The 18,056-nt window shown below is 44.5% G+C and overlaps 2 protein-coding genes across 2 annotated transcripts; one reads left to right on the plus strand and one right to left on the minus strand.

Moving 5' to 3' along the window:
• Positions 1–10,279: 10,279 nt before the first annotated feature.
• On the plus strand, positions 10,280–11,746 carry LOC135389484 (uncharacterized). The gene is made up of 2 exons (XM_064619526.1): positions 10,280–10,337; positions 10,398–11,746. Exon 2 carries the CDS (start codon positions 10,424–10,426, stop codon positions 11,744–11,746), a length of 1,323 nt encoding a protein of 440 aa, XP_064475596.1. The 5' UTR covers positions 10,280–10,337; positions 10,398–10,423.
• A 301-nt stretch (positions 11,747–12,047) lies between these two features.
• On the minus strand, positions 12,048–13,656 carry LOC135389485 (uncharacterized). The gene is made up of 3 exons (XM_064619527.1): positions 12,998–13,656; positions 12,745–12,820; positions 12,048–12,650 (listed from the first exon to the last, which is right to left on the minus strand). Exons 1-3 carry the CDS (start codon positions 13,654–13,656, stop codon positions 12,048–12,050), a joined length of 1,338 nt encoding a protein of 445 aa, XP_064475597.1.
• Between the last annotated feature and the right edge of the window lie 4,400 nt (positions 13,657–18,056).

The raw sequence follows: 18,056 nt of genomic DNA on the forward strand, positions 1-18,056 counted from the left end.
AATGGCGCGAATGAGAAAGGTGTCGTCGCTTATTCGTCTGCTAACGTTCAAAATAATGAAAACAGTAGGACCGTTCTTGCACAATCTCATTTATATGGATGCTGAATTTTGTTACTTTCTTGCATATTTCATTGTTCTATGAGCATTAAAAGTAAAACAAATGGTAATTTCTGACGTGTGCCATTCGGTGTTTGTCACTTGGGCGCTGCAGCTCTGAAAGGATCAGTGTGGTATTCAGTGGTTGTTCTACGAAGTTACATGTTACAGAATTTTCGTATTTGACTGACAAAAACTGTGGCAAACATTGCTTTCCCCATTCATTTACAAACATATTTGGCTGTAGTTTAGTAGCTAGTAACGATCCCAGAGCTGACGGATGGATCTAGATTTAGCGGGGGTACGGTAACGTCATTGTTATCAGATGATAAGTGTGAATTCGGACGGTCAGTGCACGTTACGAAATGAATATATGCTTTTGAAAGGCAGAACAGCGTTGCCTAAGGCCACCTGTGATGTAAACGAGAAACCTCCATGACAAGCAAGGACTTTACCACTTTACTATCAGAAATGGACGTGTTTCGAGTGTAGGTGTCTGGAATACAGCATTTAATATTGAAGTGCACTGAAATACTGGAAATTCTTAGCTGATGAGGGACGAATGAATCAGAGGAAAAGTGGTGTTTTAGATGGGGAGTCTTAACGACAACGGTAATCCGTCGTGACTGAGGGTATAGGTTAGGCCAGGCGAATACATATTCCATGTGTCGAGGGGGCTCACGTAGACTGTGCATCCGTCGAGACTGAGGTTAGGTTAGGTTAGGTTTTTGATGCAAGTGAAACGAAGTATAGTGTGGTATTGATAGGTTTTATTGACGCAGCAACAGTTTCACCATAATTGGTGCTTATCAGTACGGTGCAGGGCAGAGTACCCGGTCACTTGAAAGGGGCAGGGATGGGCAGTATTTAAATACACTGTATTTCAAATAGTATTTAAAATATAAATACGTGTATTTAAAATACGTATTTAAATACAGGCAAGAAAAATGTATTTATATTTAAATACCGCTTTAGGTGTATTTATATTTAAAATACACTTAAATACACATATCTCACCCTCCCGTAATTTGTGGGTTTCCTCGAGCTCCACATTGTTAGCCTCCAACGATGAGGGGTTATCTTGGTTAGAGGCTACATGTCACTCACCGCGTGTTTTCGGGGAAATAAGAACATTCTTATTTCTATCCCCGCTTCCACGACTGAAGGAAGGGGGGTGGCGATGCCGTCATTCGCACATTGTGCTGTTTTCTACAAGGACGGAAATCCCCGAACACACGGGATGAGTGACAATTTGGGAAAGATGTGATTCGTAACCCTTTTGCGTCACTTGACAAATTCACTGGGAACTCAGGACAATGGCTGCAGCACACCGGACAGTTTTTGACGGGGAGCCTTTCATTATCGTCGCTGAAGATGGAAAGCCGAAGGAGGCAAGCAAGCTGGTGTATACGATTGAACGGAAACATGTCATTGAGTCCGATGAGCAGCGGGGGAGGGGTGGGGGACTGCACATGACAGACAGGGGACAAGAACCGACAACGACGACTCAAAATGAACACTTTATTCAACATAAAGGAAGTGGAAGAAGTGATAACGAGTTATTTAGATGGTTTTGAGTCGTCGTCGGTTCTTGTCCCATTACCGTCTTGTCTAATACCCCTCCTGCCTCGCTGCTCCTGAGACTCAAGGAGACGTTTCCGTTCAATGGAAACTCGGTCCACGCAAGATGCTGATACCATCACACTACATCACGGAAAAATACAGAAATATGTGGGCATTGTGTGCAGCAGAGACGCATCCAGATGTGGCTCCATTTATTATGTAATATAAAAGCATAATGTGCCTGGATGGTTCAAAGTATTTACAGTATTTAAATACTGTCTTAATGTATTTATATTTTGTATTTAATTGCTTTCAGCATAACGTATCTACAGGCAGTATTTAAATACATGAAAACATGTACTATTTTGTATTTATATTTAAATACCCGAGAAGTGTATTTATGCCCATCCCTGGAAAGGGGCCTGTCAAATATGTACAATTATTTACAAGTATTTACAATATATACAGTGTCATTTCAGGTTGAGTTGTCGTGTCCGGGACTGTAAAAACGCTTGATGTCAGTGTGGAGCCTTTCAAAGGGTTTTCATTTTTGTTCGCACAATCCATTCGCCAAAGGTATACTTGGAGAGATGGTGTGCCATGTTATCACTGGTGATGCCACCTCTGGCAAGTCTGTGCCGAAGTGGCCTCCACTGAGACTCAATATGGTTGGTGGTCACATCGGTGTCAGGGTCAACAAACTGATAGCGGTGATACATAGGCCTATGTTGGAAGCCCTCCGCTGACAGTCCGCTGTAGCCTTTCCAACAGTCTGTGTATAGGGTTGTGCCGTTATGCACGTTGTCATCTATCCATGATAGGGAGTCTCTTTGTCCCTCTTGTTGTCGGGGCAGATAGCGAGGCGTAGATCGTTCGTGGTTTCGTCGATGAGTCTAAGAATCCACGTCCCTTCCACGGTGCGACTGCGTTGGTGGTTGCGGCGCCCTATCTCACAATCGTCGATTTCGACTGTGTGGCCGGTTCCGCCGATTTTTGAAGCCTGAATGGTGGCAAGAGAGTCTGTGCGAACTTCGCTGCAGTAGCTGAACCAGTCGGCAACAGTAGCTCTGGATACAGTGGAGTCCTGTGATATTGATGCTTCGTCGAGGGCTTGGTCGAAAGTCATTTTTTTGGCAAGTCAGTACGACAGTATCGGCACTTGTTCGGACGATAGTCTCCTATTTTCGAACCATGTGCCGATGGTAATGGACTGAGTGAATTTGGGATGGTCTTTCTGCCGGCAATGAAATCGTCCCAAACGTGTCCTGTGACGGTTTGGGCGTAAGTTCGATGCCACAGTGAGGACAGGTCAGAGTATTGGGTGCCGAACCCTGTGAGTGTATCCAGGATACCGTTGTTGAACAAGTCAACAAGTCTCAACTTGAACTAGTTCATGTTTGTGGTTCAAAGACTGAGAGAGCGGTCTCAGCTATTGTTATAATTTTTTTACCAATATTTTGGCTACATCTCTGCCGCGATGTTCTTTACAGGGCCTTAGAACTTTGCACGCAAGCAGTCAGCATGATGCTTCAAATTCATGTCGATACTCAGGATTCCAAGGCTCAAGGAAGTACCACTAAGAATGTACAGTTCCCTTCCCAGAGTTCCCAGATAGACAGTGTGACTCAAGGTGAAGTACCTGATTTGAAACGGTGATAAAATTAATACAATTTTAATTTAACAATGTTTAAATTTATTACTGTAACAATAGCTTAACAATTTTTAACCTATTGCTGTATAACAAGAACTTCATTGTGGCGGTGGTGCGCGACACGGAGGCTAGACAAGAAATCACAACAACTTAATCGTATCGTGACTTCAAACCGAGGGCTTTATCTTCAGATGCCCTGTAAAGTTGTGGCTCATATTGATTTACCTTTACCAGTCCCCGTTGTCCGCACGGTACCACCATGTTTGCAAGCGTAGGTTGCATTTGCGTACTTAAGATCCTCTTTCAGTCTTTACAAACCAGGGCTCAGGAGAGCATTGACGACCACCACGGATTTCGTCGCCTTGGTCACGAAAAAGATGTTCTGTCGCACCTAAAACTCCCTGAAAACTCTTTCAAATTCAGCAAACGTGCTGAATGTACCGCCGACGTTAACAGGCATGCTTTAGGAGCACACGGACGTGTAAAACCCAGTACGCAACTTTTCAAAAGCGCGGTTGTCACGCACGAAACGAAACCGCGCAAAAGCCGAAGAAGTCAGCGGCAGTCATGAGAGATGGGGAGAGAGAAGGAGAAGGCATGGAAGAAGGGGCCCGACCATAATACAACTTGCTGCCGCCGCGCCGGTGGCTGCGGCCCCGTCGCGTCGTGCGTATATCAACTTCCGGTTGAGCCGCACGACATCATGCGTATAACATTGTTAAATTAAATTAGCGTCAGACGCTACCAAAGAGAACATGGTTTTCACAGGAAGGCTTAAGGTTTTCTAACTAACGTTGCACAGAGTGTAACCCTCTGAACCCGTAACCCACCCTGAAAATTTTCATCAAAATCTGTGAAAACCACCACCGTATCGAGCAACTCCACCGTATCACAAGGCATGAAATGGCCCAGGTGCTACAATCACTAAAATGAAATATGCTCACCTCACTGCATTTTTCGCTGCTTGCAGTCCATCATATGCATTACAGCGAAGCGGAAACCGCTTGTGTTGCAATTCATCCTGTCTTTGTTGTCAGTCCTCGAAATCCAACGGCGCTCAAACTTGTTCTTCACGCTCCAACGCACTCCGGTTCTGCAGTTGATAGGCTGTTCGTGGGGTAATAGTTGTGTCCAGAAAGAGCACAACATGCGTTGACCAATGACAATGACACGCAGTGGCGTATCTAGAGCTACCTGCGCCCATGGCAACATGGTTAACATGATGTCCTTGGGGATGCGTTTTCGTGTTGTCCGCACTAGGTTTCACACTATAACCTCTCTAATGGCGGGTGCTTTAGATAATTTATGAATGTGCCAGGTTGAGTACCCGACCTGGCACATTCACATCCGACCACATAATAGCGCCCCTGTTCACCTGGCGCCCATGGCACCTGTCCACACCTGCCACACCCTAAATACGCCACTGATGACACGAGATGACGCACCAATACACCCCGCGAACACATTTCTGCAAACTGTTTTGTCGATTGACACCGTGGAACACGGGGACGCCGTGCTGGCCGTGCTTGTTTGAAACTATGCTGAAACGGTCGAGACGCTGCACGTACATGCGCGTGTACAAAATGCTATTTCAAAACATTGTCGGCCAATTGAAGCGCACGCACAGTCTCGGCCAATGGGCTTGCAACATGGTGTATGGGCGCAGTGGTAGTTACTCTACAGTCTACAGCCACATCCGCGGGTACCTGATGAGTATTGGTATATCCCACTTTCAAGCGCAGAAAGAGCAAAACACACTCCATTGTCGCAGGGCCATGTGCTATGAGCGATGGAGATCACTGAGAAGGTGCTGATCTGTTGGCAAGATCAATCGCTTTTTGAACCAGATAAGCGGGCGGCTCTGAAGTTAATGTGCATTTAAAGGGACCGAAAAGTGAATATAAACCTATCGAAACTTTATGTTCAGCGAAAAGCTTGAACCTTCAAAAGTTCAAATGTCAAAGAACTCCGCTGAAATCGCTGTAGTTTTTCTGTAATCGAATTTTCCATAATCGCATGTCCAGGGACCTAGTAGGAAACCGAGCAGTCTGTCAACAATGGCATGACCCCGCGCCATCTGTCGAGGACGCGTGTAATACGCGCACTTCCGGGCGCTAATCCGGCGAAAACGAAAATGGCAGTGGGCATTTGTGACCGCTTTCTACGTCGGGAATGTCGAGCCTCTTGGACATAAGTGCGCTGGAATTCCGCATTCGAGAACTGTCACTCACACTGAACTGTTGTTCGTGTGTTAGCGTGCTGGAAAGTGTGTTCTTCGCAGCAGAAGATTCCTCGTCCAGAGATTAATCGGAGTCACATTCGTCCTCAGGAGACCGTGCCGTGAACATGGACTGCTTTGTGAAATTTCCATGTATCAGGGAGAAGCACTTATGTAAGCCGAAACAAGCGCTGTTTTTTCGTCGTGCAGGTGTTCATGTGTGAAATGCAAACCGACGGATACTACGGTGGATACTACGGTTTTTGCTGCCGAGAGGTAGAGAATGCGTGTGAAAAGCAGACAGACGATTGCATCAGAACTAACGAATATTCCGAAATACTGTGCTTTGACACCGAAGTACTGCCAGTGTCTTTTACATACATCCGAGAAACCGAAGAGCATGGCAACGTACACGGCAGCGCAATGTGGTCTTTACGCGATACTTGAACGGCAAACTGGACGGAAAACCCTTATTTCTGCAGGAAATTCCGTTTTACCACCCGTTGGCGATTCACAAGGATATGGGGTTCTCCGTGAAAATACAATAGAAAATACTCCACTGGATCTCGATCTGCGTCATGCATGCTATTAGGGATGCTTTCCCATCAGTGCGCTGACCTGTAGAACTGTTGTCACCACATTTTCATTTCTTGTTTGCTGCAAGTTTTTCTCATTGCTTTTTCTTTGCTGTCACAGCATATTATAATTACTAGTTTGTACCTGGAGGGTTAAGTAACCTATGGGCATAGATGTATTTGTAGGTTATACTCATGTCTCACTTGTATATGTGAGGAGTAAGTAAGACAATTTTCATCAGTGCCATTCAGCTGAACTGTGTTCATAACCTTTTAGTATACTTCTTAGTGACCACGTTTCCAAATGTCAACTAATAATTGAACCAAGATTGGGATTTAACACTTAACTCTGTTTTGCTAAACGGAGTACTTGTAACTGATTCATTATCACGCCGCCAACTAACATTTGTAAAGAAGGACTTGAGGGCTGACTTCAACTATTATTAACCCTTGATCTGGGTTCAGAGTTAACAATGCACCATTGGTGTGCATAGTACTCCAAAATGGCTAAATAATTTATTGCATAAGTTCTCTGTTACTGTAATTGATATGTACTTTTGTAAAGTACTTTTGACAGCCCTGCAAATTGAAACTGGCTTCAGTGTACACTACAAATGCATCGTAACATTTAATATAAGAGCAGAAGCAACGTTTTGTCCCAATTCAAACTATATCTTTCTTTTTTATTGTCCAGGGATTTAGGAAATAGAGTAGGACTTCCTGCCCTCTGATGTTTTGACTTACTTGAACGTACAGTTGTAAAACCTACAACAAAATAAACAAGAGAAGTATAAACAGTTTCGTCTTTCCCTTTTGAATTTAACAAGCTAGTTATATTTTACCATTTGTTCACTTTTGTATTCTCTGCTGGTGAAAAGATTACAGGAAAAATGATGCTGCAGATCAAACAATGACCTGTCATCTTGATGAAGATCAGAACACTTCTTCAGGCATGCTAAGTGAGACAAAAGAAATGTACAATGAAGGTTGTACAAAAACAGCAAATCTCCGTCGACTAACACTATATATATGTGGATGTTACCACATCGTGTAGTTTCCACCCAAAAGTAGGACTAGGCAAGGTTGTTTGGAAGGTTGTTGGGATGTTGATGTGCTATACCGTTAGAGCACATCAATATAGATGAGGGGCAAACAGAGTAGACAGCGTAATGGCTGCAAACTCAAGTGAAGATTTATTCAACAGAACAAGAAACCGAAAGCATGAGCAGAGAAAGGCAGTGCCCATGCTGTGTATGGTGAACCATATTCATTTCTGAGAAGGTAGGATCGGAAGAGCAATAAAGAGAAATGACAGTTGCGTCCGAGATAGGGGGACTCTGCAAATTTTGGGACCAATATGATGTGGTAACCTTGCATGGCTCACTGCAGCTCTGACACACATTGAACAATTCCAGTAGTTGCGGCTTCAAAGACAATGAACGTTTGCTGTTGCACTGGGTATTCAAGTGTAGAGGATGCATCTATAGAAAATTAATTAGCGTTCCTTGGTCATAAAGTCATAACTCCATCTCAACAGGAACTATTCTCGTACCCTTCAAACAAGCTAGTAGTTCTCATCGGTTTCTTCTCCTCTTGTTGACGTCATACTAATGTTCTGCACCTGTCCAAAGACTAAAAAAAAATGTCACAAAGTCTGCAACACGTAAAAAATCTAGTGCTTCAATCTGTGGACTTTGCAAACCTGCTTTCAGTTATTTCTGTCATGCCAACTTGAGTGCCTGGATCACACATACGAAGCAGTCTTGCGCCACTTCAACACTGGAAGGCCCCTAAAATTAAATTTGTTGATGTTGACAAAGTTGAGTACGGGACAAGAAGGATAACATAAGTTAAATGGAATACGTCGTCGCTATATTATAACCTATACGTGTGTGACCTAAGACGTTGTGTTGAACTCGTCACCTCGGTGAAGCAAAATCACTGGGTACTGAGCATCAGTGTGCTTCGGACGTCTTCGCAATTCGCCTTCTACGGCATCTTCGTAGTCATCGGCAGCAAAATGAGCTCAGCACATACCACACGACTGCTACATCTAATAACCGAGTGCTTTGAACCACATTCGTTTTCGCGCACTCTCCTGTTGAATCTTGTGGTAGAAACGCCTGCCGCCGATGGTGAACGAACATGCCTTTTGCATCCCCGAACACCAAAACCACACCATGCATATGTAGGTCTCTCGAATAATTGACACAACAACCACGAACATGTCATTCACTTCTCTTCGCGCGACCAACACGACCGCCCACGACGTAAACAATAAACGCGATAACACAGACGGCCTTGCAGATGGCGCGGCGGATCGTAGCTCGTAGCGGCGAAGTAGCTGAATACTTTATTAACGTAAAAGCTATGGAAGTGAGCGTCATTTTTAAAATAGTGTTTAGCTGTAAGATAATGTGCGCCAGCTTCGTTCTCTACAAAATTAGCTCTCACGTGGTAAGGGTTGACCAACCCCTGGGAGCCCTGGACCTGAAACCCAAGTTGCTCTTTTTCGCCGTTCGCTGGCAGCCCCGTCCATGTTCCGGCAATATTCAAAATATTTATACGTCAAAAATATGCCGAATTGAGAAGTAACGCTTTCTGTGTCTTATCAAACAACGATGTTGTGCACGACAGTGGGCAAAAATATGGGGGTTATTTTTCACTTTTCGGTCCCTTTAAGGAGAATAGTTTTGGTTTCAGTTCATTTGCATGGCAGAATTCTACAATGGATTGTTAAATGCACATGCTCATTTCAGGCATCTTGAAAAATAGAATGCCTTTCAACAATTGTTGTGTTCCATTCTGGTGCGTCACTTTTGCACAAGACCACCTAATTACAGAGTTAATTCATGAATTTTAGGTAATATGTCATCTAGTAGTGAAATACCCTCTTCAAGAGGATGTCCGTCTTGCTGTATAACACAACTACGTAAACAGCATCCATGCTGCGCTCGTAGCTCTATGTACAAGAATCTGTAATGGACAGCAGTGAACACCCTGTTTATGTGCTGTTCCACAAATAGATCTGGGTCCTTGTTCTCAGGTTGCACATCTTTTCTTTTTTAGATTGGGGCCAGAGAATAAGCCGATCCCACCAGCTTCGCTGCGCATGCGCGCTCCATCCGGTATGGAGCGGTGTCCGCCATTTTGGTAGTTTCTTCGCTGTGCTAGTATTCAAGCCCCTGTTGTTTACCACCTGTCTTCGTCTGTAAAATTTATCTCAGTTGCACGCACGTCGTGGTACACTTTGTGTAGTTGACTTCCAGTTACTTGTGGATTCGTAAGGGAGGGTTCTTTGCAGTCTGCCGGCCTACGGCTTGTTTGCCCAGCAGGTACGTACGTGTCCCGCTTTTACGAATCTTTTGCGACCACTTGATTCAAAAGCGACACATGAAGTGGACAAGTAGATCATGTGGGATGTTTTTGTGCTGACAGTGAATAACTCCAGGAATGACATACATACTTCGCCAATATGTCCGTTACACCTACTGTACTTCCTGCCTATTATAAAATCAACTCATACACTTTGAAATGTCAAGGCACGCGATATTTAAGCTCAGTGGGTTATCCGAAGTCCCAAGCACGGAGGGGTACTAGAAAAAATGTGTCTGTGTGGGGTCATTATTATAGTTACATCAATATACCTTAACATGTCATTACCGACATGTATCTAGAGCTGAAATCGGAAGGGCACGCCATGTAGGGGATGAAAGATGAAATTCACTGAAAAGGTTAGCCAGCTGTAGGACTCTAACCCACATCTTCTGGATTACCGGTAATCCAGAAGATGTGGGTTCGAGTCCTACAGCTGACTAACCTTTCAGTGACTTTCATCTTTCATCGTTAATTTCTTAGGCAACTTGAGGCCTTGTATGTGATTGTTCCTTCTATGTTGTTCCAGCCTCAGAACATCAGTTCTCCATGTAGGGGGTACACAGCTGAAAAAGCTAGGGGGATGTGACTGAACATTTAGGGGGTTGTAAGGGGGGGGGGGTTCGGATAAATCACTGTTTGAGCTTACGTAGTGAAAAGCGTGTTGAAAGTGCACTGAACATACTGGCACGTTTCCAGGCGAAAACGCAGCCGTTGCTGAACTTTCATCTTAACCTGGAAATATTGTGTTGTAGGAAGGGGCAATGGCTACACCGCTTCAAGAGGGAGGCAACCAAGGAAGCTGGACTTCATTGACACGCAGCTTAAGCCAGTTTTTTGGGAAGCAGCACATATACTGGTAAGACTTATCATAACTTTATTGCAACAATGCTACAAGGAGTGATATGCATTCTTGTAGGTATCTTGCAGTGTAGGTACACTGATATGCACGGAGCCGGAAAACACAAAGATGGAGGTCTGCGGCTTTTTACATCTGGCCACCTCAAGGAAATGCAGTTCTTCGAGGACCATTCGAGCCCAAATACACTAGTCAGAGCAGAAGTCTATGCAAGCATGCAGACATCAGCAGTGTACACAGTGAGGCTTGCCATTGACAAAGCATCAGGAAATATTTGCTCTGGATCCTGCAAGTGCAAGGCAGGCACTATCGGTGTCTGTAAGCACGTGTGCTGTTGCTTGTACGCTTTAGCACATATAACGACACATGAACTAAAGTCAGTTCCCGAAGCAAAATCCTGCACCGAAGGCTCAAGGGAATGGTATACACCACGAAACCCCAAAGTTGTGTCACAAAGCATAGGTGCCTTGGACTTTGTGAAGGACACGACTGAAAGACTGAGCTCTGTGCCTGAACACTACGCAAAAAAAAGAAGGTATTCGTGCCTGCAGGAAGACAGGAGGGTGATATCTTCAGAGCAACTAAATAGCATTCAAGGAAGTTGCAGGCAGGTCGGACTAGACTGCCTGGCTGATGTAATTCAAAGCCATGCATGCAGGCCGGCAACACTAGCTACAAGCTTAGAGCAAAATAGTCGTCTCCCTCGAACGTGGCTTGAACTTTTCCGAGAAACTGGGATGCTCTCGACCTACAGTCTTGAAGAAGCTGCGGAGATTGAACTCGTCACTCGTGGTCAGAGCAAGTGTGACTTGTGGTCAAAATACAGGACTGGGATGGTAACAGCATCCATAACACATAGGGTATTCACGTGGGTAAAGACTATAGACAGCAAGCCCCGGCCACATAACGTGGGACCTCTGCTTCGTGGTATTCTTTCAAAGCAGAGCATCCAGACATCCGCCATGAAAAGGGGAATTGATATGGAGCCCATTGCAAAAGGACGCTACATTGAAGAACATGGAAATAAACACAGAAATTTACATATCGTGGAACATGGATTCTGTGTGCTACCCGGTTGTCCATTCATTGGTGCCAGCCCAGATGGGGTCACAGAGTGCGACTGCTGTGAGAGAGAGGTCTTGGAAGTCAAGTGCCCACTAAGCATCAAGAAGTTTATAGATCAGCACCTAAGGGAGCAGACGCTGAAGAAAACAAGCCAGTGTTACACCCAAATGCAGCTACAAATGGGGGCAACGCACACAAACTCTGGAGTGTTATTGATATATCACCCTGATGAACGCCCAGTGGAGGTTAGTGTAGAATTTGACAAGGGCTACTACCTCAGTGTCGTTAAGTTGCTAAGGCACTTTTACACGGAGTTTGTTGCACCTTGCCTTTGTTCACCATGATACAATAAAACTGTTCGAATTGACAAAAGCTTGTCATCAAAACACAGTTGTTCGTGAGTCTTCATTTCTGTAGTCAACTAACTTGACAAAGAAGCAATGAATGATTTACAAAAGCTGCAGCTTGTGACGTTCAGTCTATGGAACTCAAATGCATAGGTGATGATACACTTCAGAATACAGACATACATTTAGGCCCTGAAATGCAGTGTGACAAAATACACGAACCGGAAGTGCAGGAGGAGGACAGGTGATAATAGTTTCATAACGTTCACCAAAGATGTTGGAAAAACCAGGACTGCCATCAACAGCTTCTGCTGAGGAATGGTCTGTCCACAAAGTTCACTAGTCTTGCACAGACATGCCACACTTTGTTCACCTCTTGTGACATGCTGTTCGGAAAGACATGCGAGAGGATTTTGAAGGACTTTATCCTACCTATGACACGTTCAAAGTGAATGCGTAAGCTTGCTATTCTACGCGTCTCGGCTTCTTCTGTCACCGAAAGTTGTGGTTTCCCCTTTAAGAATGGTGGCCTATTCAGGATCAGAGACTCCTGTTCACACTCTTTGTCTATTAGAAAACCACGGTCGGCCATTATTGCTCTTCCCTTCTCAAACTGCTTCAGTACACCTGACTCAAGTGTGAGTTCCTTGTCGGACTTCATCCCAGGAACTAAGTCAGAGGCGAATGTTACAAATACATTAGGACTGCAAACAACAAGGCCTTTTGCAGTGTTGGCTTTTTTGTATAACGAATAGGTTTCGCTTTGCACTCTGTAAGACGACGGCTTCTCAATGAAGATCTCCGTACAGTCCAGGATCCCGTCAACAGTGCTGTATCCCTTTTCTTGAAACACAGCTGGCCGGTATTTGTCGCACAGCTCAGAAGACATCCATATGGGAATCTGTAGATTTGAAATGTACAGCTTGTGTCAATCTTAATAACAACCCACAGTTTCCTTAACAGTCTTAAAGCTGAGGTTAGTGCATGGTTCCTACCTGTATAAGCCTGTTGAACAAAAAGTCAATCCACGTTGTCCATATACGGGACACAGTGGATTTTGAGACTTGATACCTGCAGAAAGAAAACGATATCCATGCATTACAAACACGTGACACTGACAAACATTAAAATTACCACAACAGAGCTATTTGGGTAAAACATTGTAGTGTGGCACAGTGTCGTCATGCTGTGATAGCATCATGCCGCAATACAGGATTGTTTTCACACAGGCTTCATTTCATTATTTACCTTCGAGCAAGGTCGGCACCATCCAGGCCATGACGAAGTCGCACCAGTGTCATGATGAACTGGTCTTCTAGTGACACAACAAATCTTCTTTCTTCCTCCGTACCCGCAGCTCTTTTCATCTGCCAGAACTGGAGATGCTTCACATCAGGTTCCAGGATTGCATACAAGTTTTGCAACAGTGCGACAGAGGCAAATCCTGCATAGTATTGGAGGTCCTTCTCATTTTTTGTGAGGGCATTGTAGGATAAGCAGTTTTCAGTGGACCTCTCCTCCGCCTCTTGTACAATTTGATACGCGGCCCTGAGCTGTGTCTGCAACCACTGGTTGCGTTGGCGTTCTTTAATAAGTTGGAGATCTCTGTGGGACACCTCGCCTTCTTTCCTGTGGCATTCCACTTGCAGTGCTGCGAGCTGAGCGTTCTTCTCTTCAAGTAGGCCTTGAAGCTCTTTCTCTTTTTCTATCAGGTCTTCTATTGTGCTTCGCTGCTGCAGCAACACTTTGCGGGGGTCATCACTTGCTTCTGGTCGCAACCCATAGTTGTGGTCAGTGCATTGTGTTGCGCAGTTGCTCATTGCGGAAGCCAAGTCTTCATCATCCTCATGCAGTGCACCAAAGTCATCTGTGGCTGCAGTTGATGCTCTTTCTTCCTCTTCGCTCATTGTCGCATTTCGAATGAACTGAGTCTCCTGTCAAGGAAATATTCCATTGTCCCAACGCAGGCGAATACATAGGGTGTCCTTTTTATCGGAAATGCGCTCTTCACAAAGAAGGTGGTAAAAGGAAAACAGATGCCGTTTCTGTAGTGGTTTTGAATAACACCTGTTTCCAACACAAGTACTGGAAAAATACTGTCAGCTCCTTTATTGTACTGTTGTGTTTCCAATAATAAAGACACACAGTAGAATGACATACTACCAAATACAGCGGTAACAAGAATAGTACCGATTTCTCTGGCTGCTTCCTTTGCAACCGTGTGGATCGAGGAACAAGAGCCGCTTTGCGTTTCAGGGGGAACACTGTTGGGGTGTTGTTCATGTAGGTCTTGGACCCACCTTTAAAGTGGAGACCACAGACCCTGTGACCATTAGTAGGTACAAACTCTGAATACCTATAACAAAAGAAATGCAATATCAGTTTTTTCTTCACTTTACATAACACTAGGAATACACCCAATGCATGCCTGCAGCATATTGACTCCAATCATGTCTGTGACCGTATATAAGAAAGAGTGTAAATTGATTACACACTTTAGTCTTTTCCTTCAATTAATTAATCATCATCATCCTTTCTCGTGTTCAGGGATGGGCAGTATTTAAATACATTGTATTTGAAATACTATTTTAAATATAGACATATTTATATCGTACTTAAAAACTGTCTAGAAAACTGTATTTATATTCGTATTTAAATCATTGAAACATATCAAATACCTAATTTTCAAATTTCACAGCTGCATGTACTGTCGTGACTCAGATTTAGAGGCTAGAGGTTATTCACCTCGTTAGAATCACTAATACACTTTTAGCAGCTTCTTTTGGGCATACGTGGGTACTGAGCAGTTGTGTCAGCAATGGAATGGTATCAACATTACTTATTTTTACCAATGCCGCACTCAGTACCAATTTTGAGCCTTTGGCTCTAAAAACACAGACTCCAGGGCCAATCTCTAGATATTACAGAACTTTCTCGCTACACATATTATTCTCCAACTCAACTACTGTGGTGTGACTCATTTCTTTTACGGACAAATATCGTCTGATCAAACAGAAGCTGCATGACCGATCAAGTCTAATTAAATAATTTAATCATTAAAATCACCATGTTGAAGGAACACTGTTACTTGATACTGGTTTGCTTGAGGGCTCATATAAACAGTAATTCAGTCTATATTGACCTTAATTATTTGTTCATTCAATGTACTTTGAAAGTATTTAAGGTATTTAAATACTGTGTTTATATTTCGTATTTAAATACCGTATTTATATTTCGTATTTAAATACTGCATTTTCAAGGTATTTACACAGCGTTTTTAAATACATTTTTAAGCAAGTTATTTTGTACTGATATTTAAATACAGTTAAAATTTATTTATGCCCACCCCTGTCGGTGTTTACAGTGCACGCAGTCCATCCCCTGACTTAACGTAGCAGTCCTGTCTCATGATCAAACCCGTATCCTCTTCAATAATGAAGTGGGGACATGTGCCACCAGGATGACATAGAGAAACAGGCAATGCTGTCTTCGGCGCGCTGCTCTAAACAATGAGTGATGAACTCGTCTGCACTTCAACCTACACACTTTCACAACACAACCATGTTGACAGGATGGCTGTGAGGTAAACGTTCAAGCACAAAACTGGGTTGCAACCTACCTGCCAGTATTCCCCTTCCGGCCAATGCGCAGTATCCACTCCTTTCTCCGGGTCTTGTTCGTTGGGAACTTGTAAAAGCCCAACCCTTTGTCTCTCGTACAATTTTTGTAACAGCCCGGGACACAGCACGTGAAACCTCCCAGTCTTGCTACACTAAAATTGAAAGCAGCGCGATAACAAATGCGTGAAATCTGTACAACTCAGGCGGGAAAATTTCGGAGACGACTACAGGTACCGGCATGCATTTTGGCGCAGCGCTCCTGCTGGTGACCTCTTGAAACTCTAGGTGAGATCGGCTTGTTAGGGGCTATTTGATATGGGCAAGAACACGTTTCAGAGCACTAAAAGACAATACGTATTTTCCAGTCCCGCACGAATTTTGCGTGACAAAAACAAGGTTTGATATGACAGTTCTTTTTGTGGTGCTCATGACCGTACCCATGCGCAACTCTCTGAAGGCCCGTTTTCCAAAAATTTGCGTTTCGCCTGTGCCATGACTGTTGCATTGTTTGTTCTCCCACTTCTGTTACTGTGTTGGTTCCACGACTGACGGGGGTAGTGGCAATACATCCACGTTGTCTCGAAGTAGTCCACAAGACTATCGACGACGCCAGCTTGGCAAGCCGTTGTCTGTATTGCGTTCCATGTTTCGATTACAACGGCAATGGTACAAATGCGAGGGTCACCATCTTGCATACAAGCAGCTTCAAGTCCAGGCTAGTGCGGTTCAGGTTGCACAGTCCATACATTTGCACATGCCGCCACACCGCTTGGGAGAAATGGAAGTGACAGCCACGATGCGTGGTGGACGGCAGGACTGCTCCAAGTGCGTTTATAAATGCTACTTCAAAGTCGCTTCTTGTGTATTCTGTGGCTATAATGTGGCCCCTTCCCTCAACACGCTCAATTACCCCTCTGAGCAGGTTCTCCTACGTCCCCTGTGTCTTGTCCGGTGAAAGGGCATAGACAAGGCTGATACGTACCTGTTCTGTGTGCGCGCTGATAGTCAAAAGCTGGTAAAATATCCTTGGGCATGAAAAAAATGTTCCACCAAGGAAGATTTCATGGGCTTGTTCAAGCTGCAGCAAGTGTTCATCAGTTGAGAAACTTTTCCCGCCTCCCCCATCGGTCCTTCAACAGCGAAAACCGCCGGCCATCGGCTGTTACTCTGTATAGTTCCGACAATTCAGCTTCTTCGGCTGTTGCTGGAAGAAGCCCCTGGTTTTCCATTTTTGTGCGCTATATTGTGCCCCTTGTGGTGTAAGATGGCAGCTCCCGCAGGACCTCATCACTTACCTGAAATGATGTACGGTTGTGTGTTATCTTGCTGCACCTTAATATTACATTAATTACTGTGTATTACATTATGTTACAATACTACATATATGATGTCATATACTAATATTGTTGCTTGTTACGTAGAGATCATTTTGTTTGATTGTTCTTTTACATACTATTCCTACTTTGGTGGCTCTCTATTCATTTGTTATAGCAGTTTGTCTTATATGTGTGGATTGTGTGCATGGATTGTAGTGGAAGGCGAGAAAACTCCAAATGATATCCCGCTACTGCCTGTAGGACCCACATGTGTTTTGTTACCTCCTTCCAAGCCTGAATACAATGAGCTAGTTTACCTGCTGGCAAAGCTGAGGGAATTGAACGACTTACCTCCAGGGACGTGAAACGCCCTACATTGGTGTCCTCCCAGAAAGGGCACCGGAAGAGCTGCTATGTCGCATGTAACTTCACTGAGAAGGGGGCTCCTGCCCTTTCCCGGCTTCCTGGTCCACTTTGTACGTTTCGTTCTACGTGAAAGTTGGTCCAGGAACCTTTGCCCCAAAAACTTATGAAAACCTTTGTCCTCGGGAGGAGCCTCTCGTGCCACCAGAATGCGTAGTTCTCGGCCTATCTGTCGGAGGATGATCTCAATGTGTTCTGAGCCAAGTGCTGCAAAAAATATTTTAAAAAATTCTCCCCAGGTGGGAAAATGTTGCCACGACGCGGTCTGCCACCACCCTCCTGTCCACCTTGCGATGCTGATCCCCGGCTGCCCCCGTCGAGGGAGCTGGGTCTGAACAGGTTTCCAGGAGCGCCATCAGCGGGCTGATGGCCAAAACAGTGCCCACCTGTGCGTCCTGCAGCACTGGGTCCCGATGGCCAATGGCAGTGTCCAGGTCTCCTTATGATAAGAGACCCCGTTTACTATCCCAGGACGCCTCCCGTGTGAGCGCTTTCATTTCCAAGTTTAGTTCTGGAACCGTCTGAAATGGGAACTTCAGCCTGGGGAACTCTGCATTGCTTCTGTACTCCAGTATCACACGCGCAGGTGAGGTCTAGACCCCGATGAGGCAGTATGGTCCCGGAACGACACTGGGTTGGAACGGTAGTCACCCGATCAGAGAATAGACCAGTCACACACTAGCTCCAGTAACATTTATATATGACTCAGTGACACTCGATACGACAGATACAAATTTATGAAAACTCAAACAATATGATGGTGAGAAACAAACATAAATAGACGACGTACTTGCGGTTAACGGAATGTTCAATCTACAGACACGTCAAATTGCATGTAGAGACCGGACGCGTCTCTGTGTATTTCATGATTTTGTCTTCATAGAAGCCGATGGAACGTTACTAAACGATATCTTTTACCTATGGATAAGAGTTTTTCCGCAATGTGCA

Source organism: Ornithodoros turicata, chromosome 3 (genome assembly GCF_037126465.1).
Source record: "Ornithodoros turicata isolate Travis chromosome 3, ASM3712646v1, whole genome shotgun sequence".
Taxonomy (NCBI): domain Eukaryota; kingdom Metazoa; phylum Arthropoda; class Arachnida; order Ixodida; family Argasidae; genus Ornithodoros; species Ornithodoros turicata.